Raw genomic sequence first — 18704 nt, forward strand, 5'->3', positions numbered from 1 at the left:
CTCTTTCCTTCACCACCCCAGCTCTAAACCTGAAATTCCTCATTTAATTCCCACAAACAGTGTGACAATGAGTGTTTCACAAATATTAATGAACTGCACAAAAAATACAGGAATGAGAGGAAAAATTAAGCTCCCATTCCCTGCAGCAGTCCAATGGTTTGCATTCTGTTTAGCACACCCTGTGCTGAACTACCAAACAGCCACCTATTCACAGCATAAGTTTTACAGAATAAATTTCCAGAAGGTGGCAAGGGTCGAGGTCGAGACAAAGAGCAATATTTAGTACTATGAATTTGTATGGGCACCTCATATATGATTACTTGCAAAAGACTATCATAATGCAAACTTGCAAGAGAGTCACAGATTCCACAATCCTACTCAATCTTAATTTTTCGTGTTAGTCTGTGAATACAAAGGGAGGGCTCATTAGAAAAAGGTTGTTCATTTATAACCCTCATCATCTTGATGCACATGAAAAAGAGGAAAGGGAAGAGAACTCAAGTAAACCCAAGAATACAAAAATTTAAAGAGCATTTGTGCAAAGTAAAAATGAAGCAGGCAACCAAAACCACACAAAACAAGGAACACACAGAGCTGTTATAGCAAGTAAAAAGATTTTCCATATGCTTCGAGAATTTTCAGCTGCAAGTCTTGTATGTAAGTACTACTGGTGTATGGGCAATATTAAGGGATTCTGTGGTTAACAGGACTTGCAGAACCAGGGAAGTGACTACAGAAAACATTGATTTTATTTGTACTAGAATGTTTTTAAACCATTCCTTCTTACCTATACTGCGAAAATGCCATCGATAAAAAATCCTCTCAGGTAGTAGCTGCAATATTTTCTGCAGGAAACAAAACTAAATAGTCAAATTTTCCATAATAAACTGGCTCATTCAGAGGATACAGAGAAACTAATACACAAGACATAAATGAAATGGTAATATATACATAGAGAACACAACAGAAAGCAAATACCTATCATAGTAAGGACTCCTGCCCATTACTTTACTCCTGTTACTGAGAAAGATACTTGGAATGGTGCTGAATAAATACCATGACACTGTCATGAACCACCTTCCCTTTCCCACTGTCTTGCAAAACCCTAGTATTCCAGAATATAAACTGATTTCTAATGAAGAAGTTACAGATTTCTAAGCAGCTCACTTTGGGTTACATTCTTCTGAAGTGTCTGGTAATGACTGTTATATTGATACAGTCCAGATTTTGAGCTTCTGCGGCTTAGATCTGTCTTTTCAGCAACTAATGGGGTCTGATCTCCCAGCTGAGGCAGAGACGAACAGTGGTGCAGTTATTTTTTGAGATGATTTACCTGTGTTTTCAGCTGGTAAGTGAAACCGAGCCAAATTAAACAAAGCTAGACTAATTTAATTCACAGCACATACAGTTAATAAAGCACTTATGTGGAATAATATGTAGTGGCCTGCCTCTGTACTTTTGGACTGATCCTAACAGAGGCAGATCAAACAAAGAAAGAGGTTGTGGTCAAACTCGTTCCCCCTTAGTTTTGTTACGCTACAGGGCGCCAACAAAGCAAAGCAATTTAAGCATATGCTTAAGTGCTTTCCTGAATGGAGTCCTATAATCTTAGTTGCAAAGAACAGTTGGGGCTGCTAAATGTTGTACTTTGTCAGTTTAGTGGATGGTAATGCTATTAAATAATCTGAATAAATCAAAATTATTCGAGGTCTTACTTGGGTAAATATGACTTTTAAAAGGACTTTAAGTTAACAGGCTCCAAGACATCTTTTTTTCCCCTTTTTTTCTTGTTTTTTAAACTACTGGCAGTACAGACTAGGGCTCAGCAAGTAGGTGTATTAGTAGTACAGGACAGGTAACTTAGCCTCCCAAAAAAAGTGAGAGAACAAACATGGTTTCATGTAGATTTCACAGAAAAACGTGTCTGGATCTTACAACTTTTCAGCCATTGAAATATGAAATTAAGAAGATATATTTAAATGGGAAACTAGCTTTCAACACCTACTTTCGGAAATAAAATTAAACAATGTTATACATGACTAACAGTCAGAGTTCCTTGTAATTATCAAACAAAATCACTGGAACAAACTTCTGCACAACAAAGCGCCATTAAGTTTTCAGAAATACTACATGCAGGATGCAAAATGAATGACAAGTCATTTAAGCAACGGTGACCCATTTGTTGGTCTTTTGCACATAAAAGCTCACAAGAGGAAATAAAACATCACAGCCAAGAAAGCAAGAATTGGCATTTTAGGCAATCCTTCAGAGATGGCCAACACATGAATCATTATTGCTGTTAAAAACGGTATGCTCAAGAGATGGAGTAAGACAGACTTTTTTTTATTTTTGACAACAAAGTGCTTCAGAAATTATATACAAAACTCAAAATAGAGTATTTTTGAAAATGGAACATTCCTTTCTCCATGGCAGAAGATGGAAGTCATGACAAGTTCACAGACATAGGGAACTAGACCTCAGGTCACACAGACTGGTCTTCCTTCACATCTTTATCACAGCACATGCTCCCCGAAGAGTATCTCTAAAAGTTTACCTAGACTAAAAATATAAATCGGGCACATCCCTTCTATGTTCTCTTTGTATTTTGTTTCAGTATTCCTTCCAGAGTCCTTCCCCCCCAGGACACCATGGCAGCAGGGACCGAAGGAGTGGGTGGCTGGTGGCCAGAGGTCTAGCTCCCCGTCCATGGGCAGGAGGAACGCGCTTGGGATGAAGGATCTGACTGGCTAAAAATGAGGCCATGATTCACATTTGGGCTTTACCTGTTAGTTAAGGACCACGTTTCTGCCAATCAGATTGCAGGATCCACAGACAAAGAATTATCATTATCCATATAAATATTAAATTATAGCAGCCCACCACTTTTCAAGACTATTTCTGACATTCATCTTTACCTAATTTGGCACAGGGCAGAAAGGAGCTTCTAATGTAAATCATGAATATTTCAAGCCTGGATCACTGTATCCAGGCACACGTTAGACCGATCCCATACTGCATACCCCAAGCGCACGAGGAGAGGCTCCATTAAACAAAACCCTAAGACAAACTGGCAACAAAAATTGGTCCCAATTCAAGTATCAGAATATACTGCATGGAGGAACCTTCAAACATTGTCATGTTTATTATGGAAAACCAGACAAAACCACACGTATTTTGTTTCCATTGTTTAAGTCACTATAAGTAGTACAGTAGATCGTTAGAGCAAAACCAATTTCCTTTTACAGGCCATACTAACAAGATACCTTCAGCTTGTAAATGTAAATGCTCTCTCATTTGTTTCAAAACAGTAACTTTTGAGAACCAATTGTATTAAACTTCCAAAAAATCAGGCACCACTTCTGTATCAGAATGTTTTAATTAGAAATTTGTCAAAATCCCCTAATACTACTAGTGAAAATGCCTATCTTAGTATATTTCAGATGATACAGTAAAATTCTTTATTGTAAAACAAAAATTATATTTAGAAAATATATGTCTACTTCACTAAAAGTCTGATGTATACTTAAACACCAAGCATGGCACACTCATGTATTATGAATGAAAGTTTGTGAAAGTAATCTGAGGACATACAAATAAATTTTCCTTAGTTGCCAAAAGAAACAATACATATTTCCCAAGAGCTTCAGCAATGTTCTTAGAGTAATTTTACAGTTTACACATCCCAATTGATTCAGGATCAAAATAAATAACCACCACTTGTTAGTTGTTTCAAAACACAATAGCGCATTGAAAGAACTTGGGTTTTACTATGCCCTCTCTGCAAGATGCAAAGCATGTTAACCGTGATTTGGGAAAGGCCGGAGGCATGATGGCATGCAGTAAAGGCAGTATATTTTACACAGTTTCACCTAAACTTGAACACAAAGTTGACGTCCAGAAAGTGACCTATGATAAGGTGTAAGATGCATAAGCTGAGAAGGTGGCAAAGCTGCATAATAAAGACCCATTTTGAAAAAGAACTTAATAACAACTCTTACATCCGAGTGTTAGTGAATTTTAGGTTATGCCCAGAGAAAACCTGGAAAACAAATGCTGCTGTAGAATACAACCACCACCAGGAAAAGCAAGCTTAAACTTTAAATTGCATAAAGCTGGGGGAAGAAAGAACATGCTTACAGGTTTTTTTCTTTAAAAAACACAGAATCAAACAACCTTATCAGGTGACTGAATCAAAAAAATTCAAGGGTTGAAATAAGGAGAGGACAGAAGTTCCTATCTGAAGAAAGCTTCCATATCCCAAATTTCATGTAGCAAAAAATGAGATACTTAAGTAATTTCTCATGCCATTCTTTTCAGCATCTCAAAAACAGGAAAAAAAAAAAAATGAATGCACTTTGAAAAAATGCAAAGATGTGATTAATCACCTGCTTAGTACCACCAAACAGTAAACAGAAGTAATTTTTTAAAAAGCAAATTAGATTGCTAGCATCACAGCTACCTACTGAAGATATGAAAGCTTTGCAGCAGATTAGAATGAATATAAATAATCTAAATTCAGAGCCCACATTTGCTCCTGCAATGCAAAAATAAGTCATCACGGTTAAAAGTCTACACTAGTAAATAAAAACTTCTGAATGTTACAAGTTAATTCAAAGTTACAGCCTTTTAACTAGTAATTTTCACATGTGTGCATTAGAGTCCCCAGACTAAGATGGTGTTACAGTGTGACATAAGATTGCATAAGTCATGAACAAGCTTCAGTTGTTGTCTTTTCAACTTAGCATTTCCAAGAACATTTTCTACACCCTCCCAACCCCCGGTGTTCTAAAAAACACATATTGCTATTCCTATAAAACAAATGATAGTTTCTTCCACTCCAGCCTAGACTTCTAACAATACCGCTGTGAATCCAAACTGGCTATTGACATCTTGTTTCTAGTTTCACAGTACACTAATAAGAAATATTTTAAGAAACCCCACAGTGCAAAATAATATTGCTTTTTCAGAAAACACATAGATCTATTTAATGCTTAGTGCTTTGCTGCATCTATATGGTAATCCATTATAGCACACTTGAAATAGAAATTAGGTATTACTACTGATCAACACATCAGGGTATCTGTCAGTTCTTTTAACTGATTATCCATAGTTCTTTTTCTTCTGGACTTCCTGCATGACTAGGAATAATGTTAAGTTTAAATCTTAGTTTACACAGGATGCTGCTTTTTGAAAGATATATCTCTCTCTTTTATCAAAGTAAAATGAAAAATACCCAGGTTTGTATTTCAACAGATTCACTCTGACTTAACCAATACTGCAATTTCTTTTAAAAGAAGTCTTTTATTTTTGTCAACTTTGTTGAATCATGTGATTGGTAGCTTTGTGCCTATTATTGTGTGCTCTGCTGCCCTGTTATAGAATGGAGAGAAAGCTAAGGCTGTTATCACATCTTACGCTGAAGATCCCTACAACCTGAATGCTTTCCAGCTTAACTTACACAAAAGTGAGATGATAAGCATTGCTGTTCTGCCTTCCAGAGCTACAAGAAGCTGTTCTGTAACATGCCATGCAGAGTCTCTTATTAAACACAACAAAAACAAATGTGTTCTTGCTGATTGAACATGCTCTCAGAGGCAGCGTCAATGACAAGTTCAGAATAATGTTCATTCCAGGAGAATGGATTCTGAGAAAAAAATTGCTTTTTCAATACAACCTGTACATGATAAGGAGTTTCTATTAGTCAGTGGCAGGTGGATCTACTTTAAACCAAGTCAAATGTAGAATAGCTCTCCTGTGCCTCTATGTTCAAATACTGTTCAGTGATATCTCCACAAGAGTTTCAGAGTGTTCAACTGCTAAAATCTGCAGTAATTTCAAAATTTTCTAGCTATTATTCACCAACTTAGGTGAAGCCAGGAGCCCAATGAAGTTAGCATGCCCGCAGCAGTTCAATCTAAATAAAGGAAAACTCCTTTTATTGCACCAATAAATTATTTACAGTCACTCATTGAGGGAAAACGTCTGCCCAGAGCACACCAGATACTTATTCTTGCCTTAGGCATAACATTAAACAGTAAGATCTCTGAAGTTGAACGTATGCACATGTAGTTAGAATTTACAACAGAATGCTGTAAGAATCACTGTTATTTTAGATCAGCTGATTACAACTATGGCAGAACAAACCCTAGATGGTTCAAAAAGTGATTTCCTATGTGTAGGAAAGAAGGGCTATAAACAATTTTGTTGTTATAAACAAATAAGCCCTTTTTACTCTATTGAGCTCGAGAATCAGCCAACCAAGTCCGTGCGACAGATGTGAGGTTAAACAGTAGAAGGGGTAATCACAGTAGGCACAGGTAACCAACCGAAAAGCTGTAACAGAACCTACAACCTGAATTTTAAACTGGCTCTTAATGGTAATTTGATTTCAAGTGCAAGATAACCTGCAGATGGGGAAATTAAGCCAGTGAGCTGTACAGACATGAGGAAAATGCAAATAGCAAAAAGAAAGTTAAAGAAAGGGGAAAAGTTAAATAAAAGGGATAACCCCAAGAAATGAGAAACCAGGACCTGTGGCAAGAATAGCTCAACAATAACTTGACTTGATTATTCCTTGCAAAGAATTTTACAAGTACTTTTCACACTGGCGAGTTTCAATACACAATTTATTTCTGCACAATTCAATATTACTCAGTTTTATTCAAAACATAGCAAGTAATTAGGAGTGACATCCTAAGATAAGCCAGGCACCCTAAGAAAATGCTACAGATATATAAGAACATCCTTCCGCACATCCATAAAAACAGCTACACAGCACTAGTCTTCTAAAAGAGTTATGAATCCAAAACTGCTGAAAGTTTCACTGATGCAGGTTTTTATACAATTGAAAATGATATGCTAAAAAATCACCACTGGCTTTGAGATTTGTTTTAAGCTGCTTAACCAATATTGCTAATTCACACAGTAGTCTATATAAAGTAGACCTACAATGTGGCGGAAGAATTCGATATTTAAAATATCCACAGCAATCTTAGGCCAGAACGAGTCAAAGTTATACATTTTAAAAATTACATTTATGTACATTACTAGGCAGTACTAAAAAATAAGCATATATTCCTAAACTGCATCAGAGCATAGAGCTATCTGGTCACCCACCACCACAGCAGGTGTTCCTCTGACAGATGCAGTGTATTTACTGTGTATGGTCTGTAATCTACTTTTCAAAAGGGTTGCTAACAGACTATAGCCAATTATAAACCTATACTGAATTATCATTAGCATTTGCAGAACAAGTAACTTGTGCACATCTGCAGTAATAAATTTAGGCTATACAGCTGCTTCTGTAATCGTTACGTTCACATTCTGATAGCAGACCAATCCATGTTTCAATGGATTTATACCACATCTTAATCTTCGGAGTATGTGACCATTTGTAGTTTATATTTAGATGTGCTTCTGAGGACAACAATACTGTATTAAGATCAGTAGCTACTGCTACAAAATCAAGAGCTCAAAGTATGGTTAAGTTCTAACAGTTTATTGATTATCATCTCTGGAAAAACACTTAGTGTTATACAAAAGCCAAAACAGGCTGTGGAGTTTGAGTGTGTATAACACAAATACTGCAGAGGCTATTAGCATATTTATATTTTATTTACATCCACTTAATATTTAAATCCACCCGCTGTGTACATAACTCAGGATACTCGAAATCAGATCCAGGAATAATACATTAAAATTTTGCTGCTGAATTTCTAAGGAAGGCAAAAACAGACCACTCTGTTCCTGTTTATAACCACAGCTAGCCTCTTCCCAGTTCATCAGGGCAAGAGGCATACAGGGGAGGGCTAGGCTTGACAGATAAAACAGTCTAGAAACATAATCACAGCAAGGCCAATATGAGTTACATTAGGTACCTTTCCAGAGTTATAATTCTGTAGATATTTTTTTTTTAAAAAAAAAAAAAAAAAAGGAAAATTGTGCTTACTCTGTGTTCTGACTCAGGGACTCACACTGCTCACATTTTCACCAAGTTCAAGAAACCAGAAGTTCCACAGAAAACATGGACTTACAGAAATCAAGAGATTACAGTATAAGCAAACCTTTTTGTACAAGCTGTATGAAAAACACCATATGCTTTTACAAATAAGGACCTGTGAAACACAAGGGCTCTTTATGTTATATTAATATGCAGTGGTAAAAAATAAGCAAGCATAAAAAATCCATACTGAGAAGCTTTCAGCATATGTATCATCCGTGGGAGTTGGGAGTACCCAACCCATCTTCTCAGCTACCTGCAACAGTGCAGTGAGACCTGAACTACACTGACGGTATCTGAAAAACTGTTAGCAACAACAGCAGCTACTGTAAGTGACTTTGGGAAGTTTTACTACATTGCAAAGAGTATCTGAAAAATTCTAATAAAATATTAAATACAGTGGACGTGTTACATCAGTGTAATGAATTTTATGGCTGCATCAGCATAAGAGATGTGGCTGTTCTTAACTAATAAAGCATAATTATAGAGGATGGAAAGAAATTGATCTACGTATTATGTCAAAAACATCAGTGTGCTCTTATTTCATTACAGATGCAAAAAAAATGCAGCAGAGGAATCAGTATCTGATGCTGCAAGAAAAAAATACTTTATTATTAAAAAAATCCAAGCTTTCACAGTCAAATGATGGCATAATACTTTTATAAGATCTAGAAAACTTATATAAATGTAGTGCACCCTTCCCGAGTTCTGTGACACATAGTGCTCTGCTGACAGCTATAATAAACAATGCCCTCAAATCAGAGAGAACAGTGATATAAGAAACAATATTAACATGTTCTGTAAATAGACTACAAATCTGCAGGTAACTAAGCCTTACCAAAGAAAAAGCAGATTTGTTTTTCACATCATTTTGCCCTTTTAGCTGAAACAGGGAAAGATAATACAGGTAATTACAGCTGCTGTATCATTTCATGAATATCTATTTGGAAAAACACAAGGCACCTTAGAGAATATAAAATTAGATCTAAGAACTCTGTAATATTAATTGTAAAAAAGCACTATACAAAATGAACTGTTAACCCTTCATATTACCCCCTTTAGATTAATATTTCTTTTTTGACTAATATGTTGTTTGATGTTACTATTGAGTGGCCAAGCTAACTGCTGATGTGTAAAATTAAGACTTCAATAAATTACAGCTGAGTCAACTTAGTTCTCAGAGGATTTGGGGAAAAGGCATTTGTTACTTTTGCTTAATATACACACTAGGTGTCACTCAAGAACAGCATTAAAATACTGAAACTGTACCAGAAAAGGCAGAAGTCAATTCCTTTCATAAATATTTTTATTGATTTTTATACTGTTAACCCTCAGCACCTGGATTCAGGATTTGTTAATCCTAAGTAATTACCTATTTAGCTAATTAGAAGAAAACTCTAGGAACCCTCTGGCTCACACTGACATCAGATAAAATATGGCAAGCTTAACAATCAATTAGTTTTGTTTCCTATGGCTTACAACATGAATGTTTAATTACTTGGCATTTACATTTTATCTTGTCCTGTGTTCAGACTGATGTATTCTTGGTCTGTGCATTCAAAGGCCACCTAAAAAGCTGTTTTCCTACACTGCATTAAGTTATCAAGTGTTAAGAGTTATAAATGGATTGCAAACCTACTTCCAGTAGATAAACATCACCAAGTGGATCGCTCCAAACTGCACACAAATATCTTAAACAATTTCTTCCTCCTCAAAACTGGCAATGACTAGGCTATAATATAATTCTCCTCCATCGGGACCCAAAGCAACACTTTGTTCATATATAACTATGCATTTTTTTCTTCTTCATACAGTATGTTCTCCTGATGCTTTTAAGCAGTATTAAACAGGTGGTTATTAGCCACCCGTTTTCAAGACACGGGAATGCATATTTATGCACTTTAACCAGATGAGTAAGCCTTAGCTATTTTCCATTCAATGACATAGCCACAGAAATGTAATTACTTATTCAAGACCACAGAGTAAGTGTATTAATGAGCTGCCATTAAATTGCACAGCCTTGGTCAGTAAATGTGGTGATAGCTTCTCCACTGGGGGTGGGGAGGGAGGAGGAGGAAGAATTTCTCTGCCCCAAATACAGATAGCAGATATGTGAGTTCATGTTCTTTTGACACTGCCTCATGCAAAATCCTAAAGCAGACTCTTTTACTAATATGCTAAGTAGCAGAAAACATAATTTGATTTTCAGATTTCAGTCTGAAAATGCAGTCTTGTAGTTAAAGGAGCAAAGGGAGGGAGAAGAGGAAAACGGAGACTGAACTTGCTACATCAAAGCGAGAAGATGAGACCACAAAAATCCAGAATTCCATGTCATCATTTTCCAGACCATTTTTCATATTACAGTCGTGTTAGGCTAAACAGTATCATTCTTATAATCAGTATAAATATTATTCTGACTATAAACTATACATTAACGCAAATGAAGCCATATATTTCTGGTTTGGGTATTTTTCCCGCATTTTTAGAAGGGGAGGTAAGAGTTGAGAACATTTAACAGGTAGAGCTTATGCTAAGACTTTTGGTGTGCATTACAAAAAATATTTTATATGTTAGGCTTTCATCTGGTCCAGTGTTATTTTCTCACATCCAAATATATTTAGGTAATAACTCTAATTAAAGAGGTCCCTTGGAAAATGAGCTCTCACAGTCTTATTCTTCTTTAAATTAAAGACATTCTAATTTAATTATGCAAAAGTTCACTAGCTAACATTTCCTCCCTAGACACTGCAAATGCTAGGACTGCCAGTGCCGGGAAAAATAGGCTCCTGGAAGTAAAAAAAAGTTAAACAAATTAACATTTCACACACCCAGATCAAACTGATATGCCATAGTTGACAACTCTTATCCTTTTATTTTCCTTCTGCTGCAAGACCAAATACTTCAGTCATAATAGATGCCTGCATCTGAAAGGAGTAGAGCCCAAACTCCTGCTGTGACACATTCAAAATAAACACAACACTGAACTTCATACTGACAAAGCGTAGGGAAAAAGTACTAAACTAGCCCTCCATAAAATACAGAAGCAAGAACCTATTTAATTCAGGGAAAAAAAAAAAAAAAAAGACTATTTTGAAAGCTTTAGCCTAACAGAGGCTATGTAACTATTGATCACTTGCTCCCAAATTCTACTGAGAAAAACCCACGACATTTTCAAAGAGTTGATCCTTGGTTCCTTAGGACAGATATATTACTGTATGATTTCCATGCCTTTTGAGAAAATCTCTTACCTCTGGATATTCATTCAATCAACATCCCCATTGCATAATAAACTTTTTGTTGTTGGTGTATCTGAAAACTTACTGCACACCGTAATTCTCTTCTGCCTTTCACCTTGTACTGTCATGGACACCTACTGTCGTTTTGATTGACACCTAGTTTCATGTTTCACCTCTCATTGTAAAGATATAAGTAAGCATATAATGACAATGAGATTTAAAATAAAAATTAGTTTCATGGCAAGGAAAACTTACTTCAAAAAGAAAAAGAATGGAGTCCAGCTCCTCCCTTTGTGATTTATTCCCTGCAAGACAGAAAATGACATTGTTTGCCATAAATAAACGGTATGAAGCAGAAGGCAAAATTACACTGTTGTTATTCAACTGAAGTCAAAGATGTTGCACTCGGTTTATTTTTCTTCATCTTTATCTAATATCGAAGAGCAAGAAGTTGCCAAACTTCAGTGCCTCTCTCTCTTGATTATGGATGAGAGACATCTAGAGTCCCAGACCTGCAAAGCACTGTCACTGTACTCATCTCCAAGAAAATGGCTATTCCTACTGACGTATCTTCAACACTGAGATTTGTTCTGTGGATCTCTGACAATGTTTCAGTTGAACAGACATATGCATAATTGTAGGATGAAGGCCTTCAATACTTCCAAACAAGATGAGAGGATACGTATATAAATGCACAAGCCCTGATTTTTGTGCTGAAACGACACTTGGCCATAAAAATGTATTTAGAATTCTCTTCAGTTATTTATGACATTTCAGAAAGCAATTTTCTATGCTCATCTCTTCTGATACCATAAAATTTAAATATTATTACTAATTAATAATACATGAAACTATTAATGCAAATATAGACAATTGTGGACTATATAATCATTAGATAAGCTCTAATAGAATGTTTTTGAGAACAGTTAGGGAAAACTGACTCAACAGTTGCTGGCAAAACTCTAAAACTTACCTTTTTGTTTCAAGCTATTCTCCAGTGTTATGAAGTTTTCATAGAATATAAAATAAATTTGAGAATAATTGTTCTCAAAAAATTGCTTCAGGTCACTTCCATCCACAATATCTGAAAAGAGGAACAAACGGGAGTTACTACACAACATCAGAAAGTTGAAAATTGTTGTCTTCATGCAAATTTAGTGTTAGAGAATGAAATAAATGCCATATGAAACAATTCTAGAGACTTCATTAAATATTCTAGAGTAAATTGTGATTCCATGCTTGCAAGTAAAATAGGGAATTTCCATTTCCACTTAATTTACGAAAGCTAGCAGCGTGGCTTAGGTTTACTTGTTTTCAAGAAAAAAGAAAAAAAAGATGGGATGCGTCTTAGCTATCTAAAAGGGTTCTGTATCATCAAAAAAAGCAGGTACTGTAGGAAAAAACAAACACCAGCAATGAATTCTGTATGCAAATTGCAAATCCAGTTCTTATATTTATCTGACAAGCAGATCAATTCAGAAAACATCATATTTCCAATTCATTTTAAAAAAAGAATGGAAACCAAAGCATGCATCACTTCCCTAAGCCTTAACTTGGGTCTAAAATTTGAAATAAGTTTATTTAAGGAAAAAAAATCTAATGTTTTCTTAAACCTGATACTTGCAAAACACACTTTAACTTCATCTGTTTGCTCTTTATTGTAACTGATTTGGTCAAGAAAAGATAGATGATTTCACATAGAACTAAGAGGATACAGGGCAAAAATTATTAATAACACGTCTTGTTGTTGAAGTTTCAGCTCTGGAGAAACCTGTTCATTAATCAAGACAACAAAGCTGACTGCAACAAGAAGACCCAATATTATCATACAACTACAGAAGAAAGAATGACTTTAGACTTGGACAATGCTATTTTAAAAAAAATAAAAAATTAATTCCTTTTCAGTAGTGAGCCTTTGTTTGGTTGCTTGTACTACGGAAACAATTAGCACATGGAAACCCTTTTACATGATATTTGTTTCCTACAAACTACTGGTCCTGAATTTGCAAGCTAAGTGCAATTATTCCTCTCTATGAATGCGTTCTGTTAAATACAACTCTAGGAGAAAACAAGGCTTTCATTTACAAGGATTTCATATGAAGGAATGAGGTCATTAAAATCTAAACAAAAAGGAAACCTTCCCTTTAAATTGTGAAAGGAAGAGAAAGGAACTGCCTAATCAAAAAAAGTAAATTCTCCTTTTCTATAAATGTGGCATTTCAGTGGTGACTCATCTGTTATTCTGATGTAAGCATGCATTCTTACAGCTACATCCTTTTCCTATTCAACTATTTTGTTCCTTATATTCCTTCGCAAGATATAGAGGAAAACAATTTCTAACCTTAAGAGAGGCCAACAGCAATACTCCCATTTACTACCCTAAGAGTAGATACTCACTCGGAAAGTAAGATTTTCTGGCAATTGTGCATGTGAATTGTCATCCTGATACCACTGCCTATTTCACTTAAAAAAAAAAAAAATCCAAAATGTAATGAATAAGCCACACCCCCAGTAACTCCATTGTTCAGAGATACAGCTTTCTTGGGCATTTCACTACCAAATTCCTTATTTTTTGCATACATTAAGAAAACACCACTTCTCTACGCCTTCACCATGTGTGTGTTCATGGTGATGAGCAGTGGAAAGTGGTGCTCACCATGATGGCTTCACCCTGCTCCTCTGGGCACCGGAGAGGCAGGCGATGTCTCTGTCTGGCAGGAGGAACAGCCAAGCCAGCGACAATGCCCCTTCCAGAGCCTCTCTCCCCTCTAACATCATGCCGGGTTGTAGGGAAAGCACCTCCAGGCAGGCTGCGCCACGGCAAGCACATCCCAGTCTCGCACGCTCCTTCACGGCTCTCCCTACAACCCGGCATTTCTCACCCACTTCACCAAACAACGACCGTCACAGACAAACAGACCATGAGAAGAAAGGCTGCTTCTCAGGAGGGTTTACTAGAAGTTGGCAGGAAGCCTAAGACAGTAACTTGGATCACTACTATAGAGATATATATATATATACACACGTTTAACTTGTAGCAGGATAAGGCTCATTCTTCTGTTTTTCAAATGGAAAACATCGGTGAAAGTTTCATGCACTATTTATCATTTAAGATAATAAGATAAAATAATGACTTTTGGCAAATCACATTGACTGAATTAGCATTTATAAACAGCAAGGTTGGGATTGAATTGCAGGTATTAGGCTATATTTATATTTTTACATTTACTCATAAATAGCTCTCAGATTACTACTGTTGAAAACAGCCACCTAGAGAATTCAAAGCTCTGAGCACTAAAATCTAAGGCAAGTTGGCAATCATTATCAGCCACCAGATACACAGTGGCTTTCCAAAAACATGTATAACGTATCTCTGTTCCCCAAACAGGGATAGGTGAGCCATTGACTAATGCTTCTGATTAACACTTCACAGCTTTTACAGCAACACACAGGAAACAGGGAGACATTCACAAGGGTACACATGACATTTCTTCTATTTAAAATATGAAAGAGTTGGCTCGTTAGATAACTGCAAGTCACCCTTACTTGCCTTACTAATTAAGATTAAAATTTAGGGAAACAAACTATTTGGGTACCATTTAATAAGAATCTGAGTTTATTGCCAAGCTCTCATTACTCTTCCTGGTATAAAAAAAATCTAGTGGGAACAGTAATTGTGTGCTTCGCACACCAGCGTTCCTTTTATTTTTCTATTAACTACCAAATATTATTGCAGTTATTTAAGTAGCTAGAAATCCTCCCTTAATTCATAAACTTCCAAAGTCACTTGACCTTATGTTATTTGTACAAAGTTCTTTATCCTGAGTACTTAAAAAAATAAAGGAGATGAAGAGACAACTTTTCAGTCATACCCTGGTTAACGATAAACTTTTATTACTAGCCTCACCCCAGAAACCACATAAAATTTTTACTTAGCTTAAAAAAAACACCAAAAAAAAAAAACCCCAAAAGCCCCACTTTTTCAGATTAGAGCTTTAAATGCTAAATAAAAGCCTAGAAGATAATTTTCTTTCATTTTTTCAAAGGAATGTCAGCATGGAAACACACCATTACTAAAAAACCCTCCAATTAGAACAATTTCTAAAATAATTTTAACACTTCAAATTTCACATGAAATCTAAGGAACAACGGCTGTTCTAAATTCAGCAAGAAGTTTGGAAGCATTCACTTTTGAATGCTTCTAAATGAAAATTTCTATTAGGCTTGTATTAATCTAGCTGCACAGAACTGTGCAAACCAAGACAGTGCTGTAATTTAAAAGCCCACTACTCTCCTTTATTGTCTCATTTTTGATTGAGGGAGTTAAATGAAAAACATAGGTTTTCTTAATTTATATTTTTAAAAGAAAAAGATTCAGGATTGTGCTTGGTAACCTAACAAATTTCATATTTAATCTAAACTGAAGTCCGTGTATAGCAATCTACCGTGTATTTGTCCACTGCTCAACAGAGAAAAGAATAAAAGCAATGGACACGAGCATACCCCACTTCTGTCAGCAGTAGTACTCCTAACACATACACCAAAGCACAAAACATTGCCATTTTCCAGTTCAGGATTTAAATAGGAGTTTCTTCAACAACACAGTTGAAATACACGTAAAGTACTGTAACTCTGGAAACAGCCCAGCTTTTACCCACGCATCCAGGAGTGAAGTGCCATAGCACAAGCTCTGAAGTGCACGTTATTAATTCAAACACCAGCCTGCACCCAGCCTTCTGATGCACAATTTAGTCCATCAGTATGCTCAAAACCAAGTGTGAGCACATATATGGTCTAACAACCCACCCCAGCAAATGTCAAGGTTCAGGATCCACACAATCCACAAATCTGTAAAACAATCTGGGTTTGGCAACTGCACTAAATCAGTGCTACTTTCAAAACAAGGTTATCAGCCTTAAGACTTCAGTATAGAAAAACTGAAAATCCAGACCCTCAGTTCAACTTAAGTGTTGTCACCATCTTCCAGGCAGCTCACAGCATATTCAAGAGCAGCTACAGGTAAGCTCCCGTTTTTCTTTCTTTCTAAGTGTAATGTGAATGGTGGTGGCCAACTTAAATCACCAGAGACTGTTCACAGACACTACCTGCAGACCAACTTTATAATTTCCAGCCTCAAAGTTCTCAGGCATATCACACTGTGAAATTAGTAAGAATAACACGCCATGAAGAAATGGCTCATCACCTTCATGAAATAAAAACATAAAAGTATACTTATCCAATTTTATGCATGAGCAAAAAGTGATATCTAGACTACACAGCAGACAGTAGCTGTTGTTCCTATTGCACCATTATTCATAAAAGTTACTGCATCATGACAGAGCAATTCTTAAAACCAGAAGAAGAATTCAAGGGAAATACACTAATCCATGCAAAGATGTTAAACTAAACATTTCAATTGTACCCGAGGAGGAAACATTGAAAGAGATGTTTCAATTAAAAAAAAAAAAAAATTTTTACCCAAGAACAGCCACAGAAACAAAGTCTTAAAGAGCAGAGATACGTTTTTATGCTACAAAAAATCCCGCAGAAACTACTCTGGGAAACAGTGTAGAGGGTTTAATTTACAGCCAGTTTGAAAGAGACAAACTTGTATGTTGCCACCACCATTTATAAGACCATTATTTTTCAGTCTATCCTAAAAAAAAGACCACACTATTGACACTTCCACACACTGTATTTGGAAAAAAGTTCCTACTGACCTTACAAAAGTTCTGAAATTTAGTACATCTTTATAGCAAAAAAAAAAAAAAAAAAGGAAATTCTCTGGTCATTTACCTAACAAGAAAACATCCACTTTAAAATAATGTTATTATTCTGGTTAATGTTTTGTATCATCATGCAGGTAGACTACCCCACAGAAAAAGGAACTCAGATCCTAAAGGGCATTAGAGACTTGAAAGATGTTACAAGCAACACAAATTCAAAGGGAATCTTTTCTTTCAGTTTGGATATTGGACAAACTTACACAGAGGGTAGGTAAGAGACCTGAACAAATCAAAACCTGCACGTTATTGATCCTGGTGCTCACACAACCCCTTATTTACAGAAATACACATTCCTTTCCCTCATCCCTCCCCTATTATCATCTTTTCTCTGATTTTTATCCTCCTACATCAGTAGGATCTCAGAAGAGTAACTGTCATTTTGTTTACAGTTTAATTCCTGTGATTCAAAACTAACAAAGGAAGGAAAGATGGCATCTCCTAAGGAAACATAAGAACAGGAGCAGTTATTTTGAGAATATGTGTCGCTATGGCCTGAGTGTACTTGGGGACAGGGAGTGAAACGACTGGGGTGGGAGGAACACTAAGACACACACATTCCTACCCCTGGCCAGCACAAGGAGTGCCACATTTGGGGGAGGGGGGTGGAGGGGGGGAAGAAGAAATATCCAACTATTTCTGAGCCTTTATGCCAAAAGCTTTGTTTTTCTTAAATACAGGAGAACTTCTTACCATGTGTTGCTTCACGTTCTGTGCTGAATAATACCAGAAAACACACACTTGCAATGATATCTGTGGAGATATTATCTTCAAAAAGCCACTCCCGTATTATCTAAAATGTTTACATTGACATTCTCAAAAGCAGACATCTCAGGAACAGAAGCAGAGCCTGCTTTGACATAGTCCCTGCAATAAAACATATCCACTAGAAGACAGCCAGCTGCCATATCACAGCACTTCAGCCAATAAGCCACTAATATGCTACCCGGCCCACTGGCACTGATAACAATTTTCACTTAAAACCAATGTTCAATGATAAGTTTAATCAAAAAATCAGGTCACTATCTCCAAATGTAACAGACACTTGGAAGAAAAGATATTTCCTGAGAAGTGACGGATGTATTTTTTTCCCCCTTGCCAACTGGGTAATAAGCATCTTTACAGAAAACCACCAGACAACACTACCTTCTGTACCATCTGCTTTGGGACATAAATTAATTCTGTCACACTAATAGGCATATTTTGCCATTTGTTCCACCCATCAGGTCTGTCACAGGAGCCTGACAACCTCCTCTGTACCACATGGGCACACAAAAACATAACACTCCAATAAGATGGGTATAACCAAAAGCCAGAGCAAGCTCAGTATTTCATCTTAAACTGGTCGTGTCTTAGTTTCAGATGTGTCTGAGAGGCTGAAAGGGGAACATTAAGAGAAAGTTGCTATACTTCTTATTTCTTCAAGTTCATTCATTTTAGTGAGGCTGGTGGAAAAGGAAGAAGTTTAAAGTCTGCAAGTTCACACTACAGTTTTTTAGACCAATCTTTCTCAGAATGGTTTCACAAAACATTTTAAACCTCATCTCGTAAATAAAGAATTTCCCAAATCTTTTTACGATTAAATTGGACGTTATTTTAATATTGTTTGTACAGCACATGAGCAGTAAGATGTTTACAGTTAAAAAGCATATCATAATGCAGGTATCTTCTCCTGTCTTTGAAAAT

At 36.2% G+C, this 18704-nt stretch overlaps 1 protein-coding gene across 12 annotated transcripts in view; it reads right to left on the bottom strand.

Moving 5' to 3' along the window:
- Window positions 1-18704, bottom strand: part of RALGAPA2 (Ral GTPase activating protein catalytic subunit alpha 2) — a 135713-nt gene that overhangs the window by 114351 nt on the left and 2658 nt on the right. For 9 of the 12 annotated variants that reach the window (XR_012622389.1, XR_012622392.1, XR_012622391.1 and 6 more), the window contains exons 2-4: window positions 12209-12319; window positions 11491-11540; window positions 788-845 (exon numbers count right to left, since the gene is read on the bottom strand). Coding sequence is in view for 6 of the 12 variants with exons in the window: in XM_074817532.1 (XP_074673633.1) it covers window positions 788-845; window positions 11491-11540; window positions 12209-12319 (219 nt within the window). In the remaining 6 variants the exon portion in view is untranslated. Of the gene's footprint in view, window positions 1-787; window positions 846-11490; window positions 11541-12208; window positions 12320-18704 lie in introns of those variants that run through there. The other 3 variants (XM_074817538.1, XM_074817539.1, XM_074817540.1) reach the window with 3 other exon arrangements.

The sequence above is a fragment of the Strix aluco genome, chromosome 3, assembly GCF_031877795.1.
Source record: "Strix aluco isolate bStrAlu1 chromosome 3, bStrAlu1.hap1, whole genome shotgun sequence".
NCBI classification, from domain to species: Eukaryota; Metazoa; Chordata; class Aves; order Strigiformes; family Strigidae; genus Strix; species Strix aluco.